The sequence below is a fragment of the Anopheles marshallii genome, chromosome 2 (genome assembly GCF_943734725.1).
Source record: "Anopheles marshallii chromosome 2, idAnoMarsDA_429_01, whole genome shotgun sequence".
Taxonomy (NCBI): domain Eukaryota; kingdom Metazoa; phylum Arthropoda; class Insecta; order Diptera; family Culicidae; genus Anopheles; species Anopheles marshallii.
This window is the reverse complement of record NC_071326.1, coordinates 79,407,684-79,424,136: the sequence shown is the minus strand read 5'-3', so window position 1 is coordinate 79,424,136 and position 16,453 is coordinate 79,407,684. Positions and strand designations below refer to the sequence as shown.

General features: G+C 42.7%; 1 protein-coding gene across 1 annotated transcript in view; it reads left to right on the top strand.

Moving 5' to 3' along the window:
• Nucleotides 1-3,965: 3,965 nt before the first annotated feature.
• Nucleotides 3,966-16,453, top strand: part of LOC128707460 (POU domain, class 6, transcription factor 2) — a 55,096-nt gene continuing 42,608 nt past the window's right edge. Inside the window, exon 1 of the mRNA XM_053802412.1 lies at nucleotides 3,966-4,190. Within this exon, the coding sequence (XP_053658387.1) occupies nucleotides 3,999-4,190 (192 nt within the window). The 5' untranslated portion in view covers nucleotides 3,966-3,998. The remainder of the gene's footprint in view (nucleotides 4,191-16,453) is intronic.

The window sequence follows — 16,453 nt, the reverse complement described above, 5'->3', positions numbered from 1 at the left end:
CATGTTTCCGGGGTGGTGTGGTGTGATGTTGCTGAATCTCTTCTCGATTAGATAGCCCGTAACAGTTCGAGGCTGAGTGTGTTCGTGTGTCCGGTCCAAAACGCGGGTATCTCAACATCGAACACAACGGACCCCACACGGGCTTGTGGGTGGGCAGGGCGCGTGCAAATTAACCTACCCTGCCTTTCCGGTTTTTTCACCCTTCAAACTCCTACTCCCCGAGACGGGACTTATGTGCAGCACGTGTGGATTTATGTGGGCCTCTTTTTACTCGACGACGCCGACGATGGTGCTGCATGTAGCCACTGATTGTTGTCTCGATTGTTTTCCCGTAATCTACTGCCCGAAGGAGTATCAGCTCCGAAAGTAAAGCAAAAAATCAAATAAATAAATAAAACTAGTAGCAATCTCTTACTTTCGGGTTTCCACTGCTCGGCGTACCTTATCGGCTAATGGGGTTGGCATTTCATTCGAGACGATCAGTGTGCGGCAAAGTAGCCCTTGTTGCTATTGCTTCACGATACAACGCTGATAAAACGGTAATACCGTACTATGGCGGCCGGGTGAAATTTTGTTTTATCGTCCCGGGTGTTTTATCCGTGTGGCGGTGGAGAGGATACACGGAGCGGCAATCGTTCCACAAATTTTAGAACAGTTCACCACCGAGCCAGTGTCGGGGGTTGAGGCACACGTCAGTCTTTATTTCCAATCATTAGTTAGTCATTATCCGTCATTTTGACCTGCTTCGTACTTTCGGGCTGCCGTGATACAGCGCCATTCGGGCGGTTGTTGTAAACGTGATTGGATTGATGTTGTATGTTGTCAACACTTCTGTCAATTGACTGGAAACACTGTTATCTACTGGCAAGAAAACGATTTGATGTTGGCAAAGTGCTGTTATACAATGTTGTTTGTGTTGTATGATTTGAGCTACAAGCTTCTTTAAATGGAGTGCTATTAATTGACATTTTGCACAGGTATAATGCTATGTTTAACGTACTTTGGGCTTGGATGTTAATCATTATATCCAACTATGGATAAATTTTTGTAATTGCTACGTCTTGTTATTTATGTTTGAAAAATTATATCAGCTTTTGCTTGTACTCAATTGTACTCTATCTAATTTATGTAATTTTTATACGTGTTAAATGAAAGTTCCAGTGACTGTTTTATGATTTTCATTTTCAAACTACATTTTTGCTGATCAGCATCTTAAAAATACTGCTTATTTTGTTGCACAAAGTATTAAGACGAGGTTTTGGAACTTTACGGCGGAAATGTTCAATGGACTTCAATTTTCAGGGGCATTATTATGGTTGATTGTAATAAAAAGGCTTTAAAAATTAAAAAGGGTTTTAATCTTATCATCTAAATTTTATCGGATAATTTTAGATTTTCTTTAGTGACCGTAGAATTTTATGTTAGAGTGTATTGGTAAACCAATTTTATTAATTATTTCTATTATCTTTCGGTTCGGTTTCATGAGAATGAGGTTCAGAGTGACAATGGTCTACCTTCATATTTCACAGTTTGTTCGATATCGACGTATTCGAGATTTGAGCACAGTTTTGGTTTTGGCAAACATATTTATTGTTCGAATCACACTTTTTTACTATTAATTTATGATTTTGAATATTTACTAAAATCTACTAACCCATAATATCCCAGCTTTTCAAATTTCATTACCACCCCTTAGTATAGTATCCACCTTTTAAATGCTTTATTTATCTAAGATATTCAACTTAACAAAGTGCGGCTTGAACGGAATGGAAAAAATATTAATCAATATGATTATAAATTTATGTTTTATAAAGGATTGTAATTTGCTTTATTTTGTGGATAAATGATAATATACAACGGCAGAATTATATTTTTTGCAAAAAATTGTTGAAAACAATGAAAAAACCAAAATATTTGCATGAAATAATTGAATGTTTTTCTTCAGATATATCGGTTTCTAAAAATGACAAAATAATATTAGTTTGTTAAGCTCCAGTTTAGGACATTCTTTGATAGACTGCACAAATTCTTTAAGCTTTTTGTTCATGGTCCTTATTAAAAAAAAGGATTAAAAAAAAAATTGTCTTGAATTTGAATCAAACAAAATTATATCTGTGTATGTTTAGCTGCATTATCGAATAATTAATCTAATCATCGCCAGTAAAGGCATGAAATGTATTAAAACTTAGACCCTCCGTACTTGCATACGAAGGAATATCACCCCTCGTATTTTAAACGAATTTTCCCCGGAATTCAAAACGCCTCTTCCAAATCCATCGAGGCACTGTTTGCGTACTGTTTCAAACCCCTTTTATGATTTTGGTGAAGTGTAATTTGTATTTCCTTCTCTTTTGCAAAAGGGCTTTGAAACCCCTTTGGACGATGGCACACCTTCGGTCGCGTAGAGCGCGAGGACTTCCAGAACCGACTGGACGGAAACAATATTAATCACTTACAATCCAAGCTCATTACGGTGACGTACGACGATGCGTAATTAAGCAATGCATTTGACGCAACCGCACAAATACGAACACGCAAACACATTCTTGTATCGAATTACAGCAATCCCACCCCATGCAAATGAATGCAGCGCAGCTGCACATACCCGGTAGACGGCAAAAAAAAAAACCGGGCGGGTTGGCTGCCGTGTGTGCGTCAAAGTTTGTCGCTATCTTTACCGGTTTCGGAATGCCGGTTTTTCAGCACATTGTTTCCATGTGATTAGCTGCTGATTTATTGATCAGTAATCTCGGCCCCCGGGAAGGAGGTTAGTTAGCGTTAGCGAGTGTCTCTAACGTCTCGAGCTAGCGTCCTGCAGGACCACACTGCATTACGGTGGTGTTGATTTATGGAGAGCAACATTTGCTGTTGGGAACTAGATTTGTCGTGCTTATCAAGAGGGTATCTTAGACTTTTACATTGTACAGTCCCGCTGAACGCTATTTTTGAAGTTGTTTTTATTTTCCCTATCGCACATTATCCTATATTATCCCTATCGCATTATGCAGTAGAACGTTCCGTTGCACATTGTAGACTTTCCATTGAGCGGTGCGTCTTACCCACCCGACATCGGCCAAACATGCAGTGACAAGGAAGCAAAAGTTGTCTCTTAATTTAATTTGCTATTTTACCGTGCACTGCAGCAATATTCTCGCTCAAACGCACACCGCCCTCCCTCCCGGCATTGGCTCAGTTTCTCAGAAGTGCAGTTGCAATAATGCGCTGGTGTGACAGAACCTGCAACGAGGCGAGTGGCGAGGGTTTACCGCGCGCGCGAAGGTGACGCGAAATCACATATTCTTAATTCATTCCAAACCCGGACTGCCCACGCGCAACAACACCAACTGACCGCGTGTGCATAGGCTTACTGCGCCCGTGCATTTGTCTCACTCGCGCTCCCGGTGTGCGTCGCATGGCCAACCGTTAATGTGATTTAATTTTAAAACTGGAGTCTCCTCGCCTGCTCGGAGTGTGTTTTGTGTTGTTTTATTATTTTTGTTTGCTGCACACGCTGATGTAGCTTGTGTCATTTTGCATTTTATTTTCGTTCTAGTGTGCTCCCCTTTTTTCTTTCTGGGAGCCTGGCTCCGGTTGCCCGTCGTGCGGTTTCCCCGTCGGGCGACACCGTTCGGACCCGCGGCCAGTGTCGCGGTGACCGCATTCTGTGCGTTCGCTTGTGTTATGTCGCCGGTGAGACACTATGCTTGCGTTACCTCATACGGTGTTCCAAATCCTGACCTCTCCCGCTCCCTTGGGGCGCATAAAACGTGTACTTGGGGTTGTAAGCGAAATTGGCCCAACCATCGAGATGGAATTGTGGTTACATTAATTGATACATTTAAGACCGTTTCTTGAAGAGGAGATTTTTTGTTTTTCCAGCTACTGGACGGATATCGTTGCCCAATTCTACAGCGCATTGTATCCCATTGCAGCGCATCCGTTTTGGCGTATGATGTACCCACTTTCGGCGATGCTTTGCTGAGACGAAACGATGGAATATGGAGGACGGTGGAACGGACCCCGAGAACAACAATAGTAGCCACTGTGGAATGTTAGGAATCAGCATGCCATGCGAAGGAGCCGGTCATGACTTTAGCACCGTCCGGAAGGAGCTGGAGTACGCGAACGCGATCGCCGCCCACTACGGTGCCACGGAAAAGGGTGATCGCATCATTAGCTATAAGCTCGAGGTAAGTAGCATGATTTTTTTTACCGAAATCAAACTGTGTATCGTATTGATCGGAGGAAAAAAAAGCCAAAGGTTCATTAATGCTCGTTGATAACGAAGCGATAGGTTCCAATTACCCGACAGCGCACATCTTCATTAAAAATTAAATTACCACAAAATTAGAACATGCAGCACAAAGTGAGCTCCACTCGGCACAAACATACACACGGTGCAGGGTTTTGCCTTTTTGCAGGACGACGCCACTGGAAAAGTAAATAATTTCCATTCCATTTCTTTAAATGCACTCGCAGGGGTGGGTTTTTCGTTGGGGGGGTTTTGGGGAAAAGAAAAGCCAGCAAAACACTGGCAAACGGGAAGCCGGAAAACCCACCTATTGTGCCACACTCATACACCGAGAAAGCGGTACACATATGGCCGGGAAGCTCGTAGATGAGGAATGTGTGTAGCTGTGGCGGGCGGTGCCCGTGGAGCCAACACACAGCACCGCGCCGCCGTGTGGCAACTTTGCAACTAAAGTGTGCTGCCTGGGTAGTGGAAGGTATCGTTCGGTTTCTAGCCGAGCCTGGGCCTGTTGTGCATGTAAAGTGAAGAGCAAAATGCAATTGATTTATAATTAAAACAGCAAATGTTATACTATACTTTGCAATTTTGAAAGATAAACTATCTTCCCGCAAGCCCTCGTGTCGGTGCGTCTGTGTGTTTGTGCGGCATTGTGTCTGTATCGCAAAAGTTTTGCAAATCAATAAGAAGAAACATTAGTTAGCACTTGGAGCACGGCACCCGGCGAAAGGGCCGGTGCCAGGCTGAAGCCAGGGGGTTGGCCATAGATAATAGATAATATGCATGCGCTCGGCGCTATTGCTGTCGTGGAGCGGCTAATGGGGTGCAGCACCGCCCAGTGAGCGGAGTTTGGTGAAGAATTTATATAATCTAGCACCATTTGTGTTTTTGTGCTATACATATGTGTTTCTTCCTGCTTTCAGCTGTGTAGATTTTGCTTATTAAAGCCGGGGAAGTGTGGAAGTTTTTCATAGGAGAAAAAAAAGCGAGAAGAAAGTTCTCGCCATCACCATTAAGCAAAAGGATATCACATCTTCGTTGTACCGTGAAACAGCTCTAATCAAGCGCAGCACAAGCACAAGTTTCCATTGACACTTTGTGATATATTACTTTTATAGGTGGTTTTAATGAAAATCAAGCCTATTTATTGATGTTTAACTTACTGCCTTAAGAATTGCTAAAAGAACTTCTCCTATGTAGTTATGCTCGGTAATACTTTACTTAAGTTTGTAGAATAAGTTCGTTTGGTATTCTGATGTCCTGAGCGATTCTTCTTGAACTAGTGAAAACCTCGCATGTGTAGTAAACCTTCAAAAGATAGATACAATTAATGTCTGACAGATTTAGACTACCAGAGTTTGGTAGGTCCACATTAAGATGCGTGACTTCCTGTTCTCCACGAGTTGTTCTAATTCGGCATACTTCATGTGGTTTAAGAATCCTCTGTACAGTGCAGTACAATTATTTTACTAATATCAAGATTTCAAATTAATGTTTAATATTGGAATTTCTGTTATTAGTTATCAAGTAATATTGTTTAGCGTACAATCAGAGATTTTTTGTGGAATAAATTATGAGTGATGGCGTTGGAACTTCCAAATCCATATCCAAAAAGGATAGAATATAGTGAACTAACGCACTCACACTAGATCAGATTTAGGGATGTTTGCATTAGTTCAAGAGCACTAGATGTATGTCTAAGATTAGCAATTCTTCAAATGATAACGTGTTTCAATCTTTGGAGATCTCTATCAATTGTTTGGACATAGCGATATACAGAGCCTAGGTACGTCCAATTCGTCTGGCTTATGAAAATGTAATGTTCTTCATTCATATCTACGCTTTGAGTCCAAGATCTCACCTCTTCTGTTAACAGGTCTATTACGCTACAATTCCAATGTGCAGAATATCAACTGATCATCTCAATCTCAAACAAAATGCCAGATGCATTCCTCTGCATTTATAAAACTATGTTCCCAACAAAGAATGTTGAGTACTGAATTGAGCAAAATTCAGGGCCATCACGCAGAGCTTTCAAGGGTCTGCCGTCATGCAGACTTCTGCTCAATAGCTCAATTACATATTGTCTAAACTCTTTTTATGATTTTCTGAATGGCATGCTAATCCAAGGCTCTGACATTCATTTAGCTAAGACTCGTTTTATATATTCCTGATTGTTTATTTAGTAAGATACTTCAGACTATATTAGTTCTTTGTTCTCACTTGGTTCACGATTAAACTTCCAATATATCTGGAGGAGTCAAGATTGTTGTTTTTAGTTCTGATATGAACTCCCCTGATACTCTCTGTAGTCTCCATCCAGTCCCAATAAAATCGTATCGAGGAAAGACTTCAATAGAAACATCGCCATGCAAGTAGCAAAGAGACGTCCACTATCGTTGTTAATTTCAACTTCAATGAGCACATTCAAATTCGAAGCATTTTCAACGACTCATATCACACTAACGATTGTCACATTGTCAACGGAAGTATGAAGTAGCTTTGTGCGGACATAACCAGTAATCATTATCCTCATTCGATGATGCAGCGCGTTCAAACAGTACCACCGTGAACCATCTATCGGTTCGTCCAGCGCAGCAACAAAAACGATCGATCAATTAATCGCACCCGTTGTGCGATCGACGATCGGTAACTTCGATGATGCCTGACTGCCACCACCACCGCCGCTGCAAGCGCGTTAATCGATAATCGTGTCAAATGACAAATTACTTTTATTTCTTCGAGCCACTCCGATCGTTTACGGTCTCACCCGACTGGCAAGTGAGGAGAAAGGACAAAAAGGTTGTTTGGAAGCCGCTTGAATGCGGCCCACGGACCAGAACTGAAGTCGCATAATGAATATCTAACTTGTGCACACACACACATACACGCACACTGCTGTGTTCTGACTCATGTTCCATGTATGCTGGTAAGCGGGGAGGTAAGCATGCCCGATGCTACAGGACGGGACAATTAAAGTAAGGTTGTAGAGAGCGGCTGGCGACGAGGGTTGCGTCGAAAGATATAATTTAATACGCAAGTTTGTATTCGGATCTGGACCTGGACGGTTGGTATTGGTTCGACGAGCGCTCCACGATACCACGGTATTAGTGAATAACGCCACTAGCCCCTGGAAATGTTATTTTCATTTAGTCAATGTTTTGTGTTTTATTTTTCTCTCTTCTGTCATTACCCATTCCATCCCTTTCGAGCGCTCGGCCGGTCCGGGGTCCGGGCGTTCGCTCGTTCGCTGTCTTCAAACGTCATATGCATCTCATTAATAATTAATTACAAATTACACACGCCTACGTTTCTTCAATAAATTTTTATAACTGCAACATACGGCTACTCCTTCATTGCCTCGTTTCGCACCGGCCAGACGGGGCAGGGGGAGGGGGTCAGGGGGGGGGGGGGGGGGGGGGGGCGATTGGTAGACAGCGAAAGGGCCTTCGTTTCGCGAACAGAAGTGAGTGTGTATGTATATAATTTTAATTCATCCACTAAATAATTTTTATGCTTTCCTTCCCTCCCTCCGGCCCACCCACCCCGGCGTACCGTGTGCGTACCCTTTTGCCGATGTTTTCTGTCATTTCTTGGGCCGGTATTTTGTTTTCATTGCTTCTTGTGCAGTTTCCTCGCCCGTCGCTCGTCCCATTTTGGGGTGGGGTGGATTTCCGAAGAAAAGCTCCAAAAGAGACCAAGCTTCGCGTCTGGGTTGGGCCTTTTGGTCGTTGTTGGGCTGGAGCGGGTTTTGCTGGAGTCCCGTGTCCGAAACATTGGCACTGCGTAGAGAGGTCGCCGGTCGGTTTTCGTTTTGCGTCCCCCCTCATCCTTTCCACCCCTCCCTCATAGTGCGATGGTTAATTTATATGTTGCCATATTACATTCAACGACAGAAATGTAATGAAACGCGGTGGTACAGTTAATAACCAACCCCCTTCTACGCGATCGCGATCGAGATCTCGCGGCCGCAATCTTCGGCTCCGCAAGACAAAAGGCAGAAAAGGAAATCAAAACGGTGCGAATGGGACTCGATCCTCGGTACGCTAGACAGAGGGGGTTGCGACCAGGGTCCAGGATGCGATCGGGTCAGAAAATTATACACACGATAATAAATAATAAATAATGGAGAGAAAGAAAAACCGTGGCAACAATGAGTAATGAATTAAATGGCACGTTAAATTATTTTAGAATTATACATTGTCGCTACTACCGAGCGGTGCCTTGCTTCCTACCGTACACTCATTACAATTGTCGCCGTCTTGGGCCGGTGGGCAGTGCAGTTTGGAAGTATGTGCAGCATAAAATAAATAGCCAATCGGCACCTCGTAACAAGTAGCTGCACGGAATGGCAAATAACCATAAGCGAGTCGCAAAATTGTGCGAGCGTCCGTCCGATTGGGTGTTGATGGCCTCATTGCCGTGGACCGCCGCGTCATGGAATTCTGTTAATGCTCGCGGCACACCCTGTTGTGTGCCGGTGAACTAGGTTGCGGTGTTGCAGTTAGGGTGGAATTTTCATTCTAAACATGTCCCAGTGATGTTTTCTCTTTTCGCCCTGTATCTGTTGATGGAGATACAGGCGAATTTGGCACGCAATCAAATAATCGATAAATTATTATCGTTTTTTTTATATTCTATTATTTGCAGCTACAAGAATTTCCTATAGCATGGTATTGTTTGAAAAAAGCACACGAAAACTTTATTCTAAGTGCCTCAGGGCGTCACCCATATGTAGGTGACGCGGGCCCCTGGAAACATTTCGCGTCACCCATTATTTGGGTGACGCAGGACGGAACGTTTCAATTTGGAATTCGAAAACTCTTTTTTACAAAAGAATTAAGCGATATTTTTAATTAACATTTTGGCTATCGAATTTATTCTTTAATTAATTAATTTAATTTTTTTTTAATTAACTCAGCAGTTTAAATGCACATCCGGGCACTTATGACAAAACACCGTTTCGATCTCAAATGTTTCATTTGTTTTACGACGAGCGAGCACCGGAAACTCCCTTCTTCTGCTTTTGGAATAATTTTTCCCCATTGCAAATTAAACATTAAACATCGTATCCATTTACGGTCGAGCAGCAGAAAGCTGCTGCCAACAATATCAAGCAGATTTCGGTACATGATAATAAGATCACAAACTTGCTCTAAACGACAATATCCAGTGTGTCCAGGACGGTCCGCAAGCCGCATAGCTGCATCGGCAATGCATTAGACAGCGGGCCGAAGCTGCAGCTGGCGTGCATTTGTCGGCCAAGGCTGCTGGTGGACGGATGAAGACGACGGTGACGACGACGACGTTGGGTTTAATTTAAAATTTAAATAAGCTTAACAACATTACATTCACACACACACACACACTCCCATAGACTGCCTTCAGAACCGAACTGTACAATCTTTCGAATCATATCATTTTATCCGCTCGCCTGTGCAATGTGGATCGATGGGGCCAAACACACGAGGGTGTGTTCGTGTTCGTGTGTATATGCGGGCTAGAAGAAATATGGCCGAGAGTCGAGTTATCTGCATATTATCTATCTTATGTCTTTCGGCCATCTCGTCTCGTTTTTGGGGGGGGGGCAGGCATGAAAGGGCCAGGCTGGTGTGCACGTCACCGTTGAAGGGTCCGAAGGAATGGCGGTCTAGTTTTGTACGTGTGCGCACAATTCACCGTACACTTGGCAGGGCATTACTGGCATATACTGTGTCTTCTAATTTACTCATAATTAAGCTCACTCACCCACATACAGTTTGCGTCTCACTCGTGCGTGTTTTTTTTGTCTACTGCATGCATCTATTTCAGCTTTGTGTTGCTTGTTTGATCGACGCTCCGAACACTTTCGGACACACGGCTCACACATAGCGTCACATAACTTGCTAATGTGAGGTGTGGTTCTGCTCCTTGCTGGACTTTCTGGTTCGGATCGATCGATTTGGACAAGGGGAGAGTTTCTACGAGTGTGATGCAGCACATGCTCTACGAAGAGTTGAGGAGAGATGGGCTTTATTTATAATTATTTGAGTACAAAACGCACGATCGTGATCTAATTTTGTATAATTAAAATTTTCAAAGGTTTCAAATTAAATTATACACTTAAGAAAGAACTTAAGAAGGAATTTATACACTTAACAAACATAAAGACTCTCCAAAAATTGCCCAGTTACATAAAGAAAAATACACACGCCAACGAACGATAAACGTTACTTATCACGGAATTATCAGGACAATAAAACATCTAAAATCAACTGATCGAAACTCATAAAAAATACGCCGACAAAGTAGGAAAGGTTTCACTAAGCCATAGTGGATGATAAGAACGTAAATATTAGGAAGTTTGTGAATAAAAAAACTGCGGCGGGTCACACTCCTTGGAGGATTTTAGATCTTGAGAACGAAAGCCTTCTGTTGGATTGGTTATTTTTCCGCAGAAACACTCCATAATAAATATAAGGCTTGTACCTTGTAAGGTTGCATCTAGTAACACTTGGCTCATCGAACTCAGTAAGATAAAATAGACGATATTGCACGATAATGAAATCGTCAGAGTCGAAACCATGCTAGCAAAGCTGTATAGTTTTTTTTCTGGTGGATTCTGCCCAATGCAAGTACCCAACGAAATCCTAATGTAAAATTTCCAATTTTTAGATTTTTCATATTTATGTGGAATTAAAAAATTTGACATTTTATTTAGAAATAAACTAGAATAGGATATACTAGAATATAAAAATCGTAGATTTGCACATTGAAACATTGACTATTCCCGAAACAAACTTTGGAACTCAAATATAAAAATGCATACTGAAAACACCTTCGGCCATAACTTCGGAACAAATAATTTGCAAAGTTCCTAGTATAAAAAGAGTTCATGCGATTTTAAAGCTGGATGTTATCATATACACTAGAAATAGGTAGAAAATGTTTAAATAATCATCGAAAAGACTATGACCTAAGAAATCAAAAGTGATGTTGCAAGAACAACACCAGAATCACAATGAAATTAACTCAACAGTTTGATCTAACTCGAATTAGCCTTAATTCATCCAACATTGATCATTCAAAGTACTACTGAAGTACAAGTAAAGTACTGAAGGATCTTGAAATAAGTATACCTTCACTTATGAGGAACTTGCGCAGGAACTTTTTCTTTCTATGAATTAAAACTGGGAATTAAACCTTTATTCTGGCATTATGTCAATGAGAAAAGAATTCACATTTAAAAAATACATTTAATCTCAATAATAAAATTCTAGTTAAATGCTCAAATGATAGGGAAAAAGGTGAGTTCCGATTTATTATATCGTATATTCCTCATTCTAAACTTCAATCATAGACCACCAATTGGGGATTCTTTTTATTAATACGATTATTTAAACACATTCTCAGGCAAAATCTCCACATCGAAACTGTAAAGTATGGTACTAAAAAACAAACTTTTTTTTATCGCAATGTTCAAGTTCCAACAAATGTAACTATCTCTTCATCAGTGCGCATTCTATAAAGGGGGACCATCCATAAACTCCAAGGAAACGGTGCTGAAATTGACCTTCCAGATAAACCACGCTGAAGTGTGTAAATGCGATGTAACGTAATGGCAAAAAAAGATTGTAGAGCAAAAACAAACCCACAATGCCTGGCGACATACGGTCACCGTGTGTCGGAACTGTCGCCACCAGCAGTTTGAAGAGGGACGTGGAAAACACCCCAACCGATCCTTAACAGTGACCCCACGTCGTCTAAACATTATTTATAATGATAGATTTAATTGCACCCAGCACCAGGATAATAACTGCTCGCCGCGTACGCCCTTCTACACCTTCCCGCACTGCACCATCCTTTTCCCATTTTTATTTTCCATTTCCTCTCAAACGACGCAAAAAAAAAGGGATTCCTTTTTGTAGCATTCAAAAATAAAACCCGAAACACACACCGAAAAGGAAATCAACTTGAAATTTGGCGAAAAAATTGCGAAAATTCTCGCGTTCCCCAGTAAATGTTTATCTAGCATTAAAATCACCACGAATGACCACACACATTCGCGGGCGTCTCCGGGGTACGGTCAAACGCTCACGCCGATAGCTCGGGTGGGTGGAGAGAAAATTGGAAGACTAAAACAATAAAAAAAAACTCGACCTGTCCTTAGAGTGCACATGGCAAAAGGAACCTCCGCGGCCAACACCGGACACAGAGCGAGACAGAGCATTATCAGAATGGGGGTTGCTTTAAAAAGGGTGGCGTTGGCACGAGGAAACAAAATCAACCCCTGTAAATGTCCCCACCCGTTACATTCGAATCAGCTTTTCCACCAGCTGGAGGTAATGTTGTGGACGAGGGAGGATTTTTCGCGTCAAAAGGGTTTCCCGCTTTTCCAAACCCATTCTTAAAAGTGCACAATCTACCCAGGCTGTGGCTGTGTGTGCGCGCTACAGCAGCATTATAAAGTAGGCAAATGTATTGCGAACCACGCAGCAACCGGGATGATGTTTCATCGTTCTACTCACGTGTGTGTGTGAAGAGCAAAAAAATTGGGTGGAAAATGGGAAAAGCGCGAGGGGTGGAATGCGTTTGGCGATTTTGCAATGTTTTGTTTGTTTCGTTTCTTCGCGAATTCATGTACAATTTTTCGATTTCATTTCGATCCCCACCTTTACAAGCCCCCGTTCTTTTGCTTCGACCGGTTTTCTATCTCTCCCTGACGTAACTCAATTTCCTTACCTTTACCTTTCACTGCCCACCCGCGTCCTTTGCGCCCGGTACCCAACCCCGCTTGGCATGGGTTGCTGAGTGAATGCAATTTTTCCTCGCGATGTGTGCTTTTCCAATTTATGTATGACTGCGCACACAACAGTGCAGTGCAGCAGCGATGTTCGCAGTGTTTGGCGAGCGGGGGTTTTTTTTTTTTTGTTATTTCAGAATGGAAAAATAGAAACCGAAGCCGACGGAGTTGACTTTTTCCCGCAGCCACCCTTTCCCGCTGCGCGGGGGTGGGGGTTGAAAAGGCGCAACGGGGTGCGGGGCTGGTGTGTGTTATATCGGTCCGAAGCACGCACACAAGGTAGAGAACGCGCGCGCAAAAAAAAAAAACAGGAGAGCGTTAACAACAACCAAAAAAGGAAAATCTTCCCTTGCCAAGCCGAACCGAACCAGCACCAACTGGTGGGCCAGCCACCGAAACTGTCCTTGGTGTCCGTGGAAAATCGCACCCGATAGAGATGGCCGGTTGACCGAAGCGGGTCGCAAATAAAGCGCAAATCAAGGAGTGATGGGAGAGGGAACTCGGGGAAGAGGGAGACGGAGGGGGAGTTTGGATCGGAACGCAAAAGGAAGAAAATCGACTGATTACCCCAAAATTTGTTCTATTTTCTTTTTCAAACCTTGGTGGGGGAAGGGAGGGGGGGGGAAGAGAGGAGCTCCAGGTTTAACGCGTTCGGGGTGCGATTGTTGTTTTTTTTATCTGCTGGCCAGTCAGGAATGGTCAGGAAAAGTCATCCCGTAGGTCTCGCAGAAGGAATTGTGGAGGAAACCGAATGGTGTAGGATCGCAGCACCGCTAAACACGCATATTTGGCTGGGTTGAAAATTGTGGAATTTTCCCGCTAACCTCACCATGTGTATGTGTGTGTTTAGGTGCTGCATTTGTTTTCCACGGACTAGAAATTTATGTATTTCCTCCCCACCTCCCCCTTTCCCCTCCCTTTCCTCCACTTCTCACCCCATTCAACGGGACCCACTCCTTGATGACCCCGATGAGGACGAGCACTGTTGAAGGTGGAGACCAACAATGGCTCCCCTGTGCCAATGCGCTCACGTGTGTGTATGTGGAAAATGTCTGGGGACAGCGAAAACCAGGGCTGGTTTAAAATTTGTACGCGAATAAAAAAAAAAAGGACAACGATGAGATCCCGATGAGGAAAATCGAGGGGAGGGGGTAGGGTTTGAGTTTTAGCTTTTTTTTTGGGATTTGACCGAAGCCAACACACAATCGAGCGACCGACGGTCCAGCAAAACCCGCTGATGTCCACTTGCTGTGAGTTGATCTTCCCTTTTGTTTTTTTTGGTGTTGGATTCTTCTGCATCCTCCAGTAACCCTACGCGTGTGCACCGAGAATCGCGAATGGCATTATTCTTTTCCGTGCGAGTGTGTACCGCTGTGTATGGTCAATTCCACGTGTGTGCCTAGGTCGATTCCCTCGTCGTCGGATCTGCATGTGCTGTGTGGCATATCTCGTTTTTTTTACTGGTGCACATTTATTTTCTTCATCAATTCATCGTCGATATTGCCCGATCGAAGCTGCTCTCGTGGTGTGTGTGTGGTTGAGTGCAGTGCTTCTCATTATACCGGCCACGGCTAGCAGAGAGCCTTCATTTTTCGGGAGTTTTCTTTCTTTATTTTCCACACCACTCCCCTGCCCGCCCCGTTCTGTCGGGGTCTGGTCAACCGAGCCGACATTTGTCTTTTGCTGGTCGTTTTTTCTCTGCCGAATTTCCGAAGGGGGTTTGGGACCTGCTCTGCATCGGGATATGCACACATCTCGCTGGACAGTAGTCCGTTTGATTTACTACGCAACTGGCAACGTGCGCGCCCCGTGTGTGCATGTGCGGTCCGTTGTCCTGGTGAAACGACTGATTGACTCTGAGCCTGCTTCGAGAGGGAAAATTTGCGTTTCGTTAGCAAGTGTGCATGGGGCATTCGAGATAACAAAAAAAAACCGGGAAGGATAGTGCAGGAGACTGGAGGTGCGCGGTGGTGAGTGGTCCAGCTTTTCTAGGAGCAGTCCAGCCCAGGCGGCAAATCGCGCTCGCCGATGAAATTGGATATTTATTTTGTCGTTCTTGTCTTTTTGTACTGCTTGTTTTGTTTTTGCGTTTGTTGTTGAACGGTTGGCATTATTTGAAGATCGGTTGTTTCTTTTTGTTGCTGCGTGAACAAACATCCAGTATATAACTTGTTTCCAATTTCGGGTTCTTTGTCTTTTATCGATTGTATTTCGGAAAGGGCAGCGGGTGAGGGTTTTTTTTTAGTTGTTGTGTTGGCCGAGGCTTTCGGATGGTTCAAAATTTGCCCGGCCCTACAGCGGACCGCGGACGTTTGATTGTAGTATTGAAAATGAAATGATGTCGGCAAAAAAAAAATCTTCATCCTCCGCCACATCCTCCGCTGATTACCATGGCAGACAATGCACGGTAACGGTAGAAAATGGCGAGATGCATTTATTGGGAAAATAAATAAAATACCCTGTCGGGTACGTTCATCAGCGAAATAGAATAATTTCTATCCATCCGATCAGTCAATTAAACTGGCTGGGGTTCATGTTTACTTAGAAGAGAAACAAAAAGGTGGCCTTTGTTGTTCTGGAATGCAGTTTTGCAACCTGCAATAATAAAATAAGACGTAAAGCTGGACATATTCATTAAACAAAGAAGATTAAAAAAATGTATTTTATAACCCCTTTTTATGGCCGATGAAGCAACCCTGTGCAGAACAATTTTAAATGGAAAACAAACTGAAAAGATTGACACAATATTATATAATTTAATTGCTTTCTATTTAACCAGCGTAGTGTTTTATAAATCTTTGGAGAAGAGTCATTCTTATAAATCTTTAGTGAGAAGTCATTCAAATTACGAGTATGTACGCAAAATGGCATGTACGAATTATTAACTTAAATAGTTCTAAGAATTGGTTTACGGAATTAAATGCTTGCACTGCTTATTTCATCTACTTAAAAATTCTTATTTCAGAAGCAATAATTCTAAAATCATTAATCTATGAAGGTCCCGGAATCTTCGAGGATTTGTGAAGATATTCATTTATTCAGTTCAAAGATTTAATCAAATTCACGCAACAATGATAACGTAGCTCATTTTGGAGAGCTGAGCAAAGCGAATTGTGTGACCTGGGCATGAGGTTCCTGTTTGCTGACTCTGTGAAGTCGATCGCTGGTCCGCTACACACGAGGGACCGATGTGCATTGAACAAAAAGTCTATTCTCGATCTCTTAACGTGTTCAAGTACGAATGATACTTGTTTACTTATTTCTTGACTATTTTCGTCATAAAAAAACAAAACTTCAGTAATACTTCTTCCTATAAAGAGAGAAATTCAGCCACTCATTGCCCAACACTTTATGTAACATTTACTTCCAAAACAAATGTAACGTTCTGTAACGGTGTGCAATTTCATGTGCGAACCCTGACC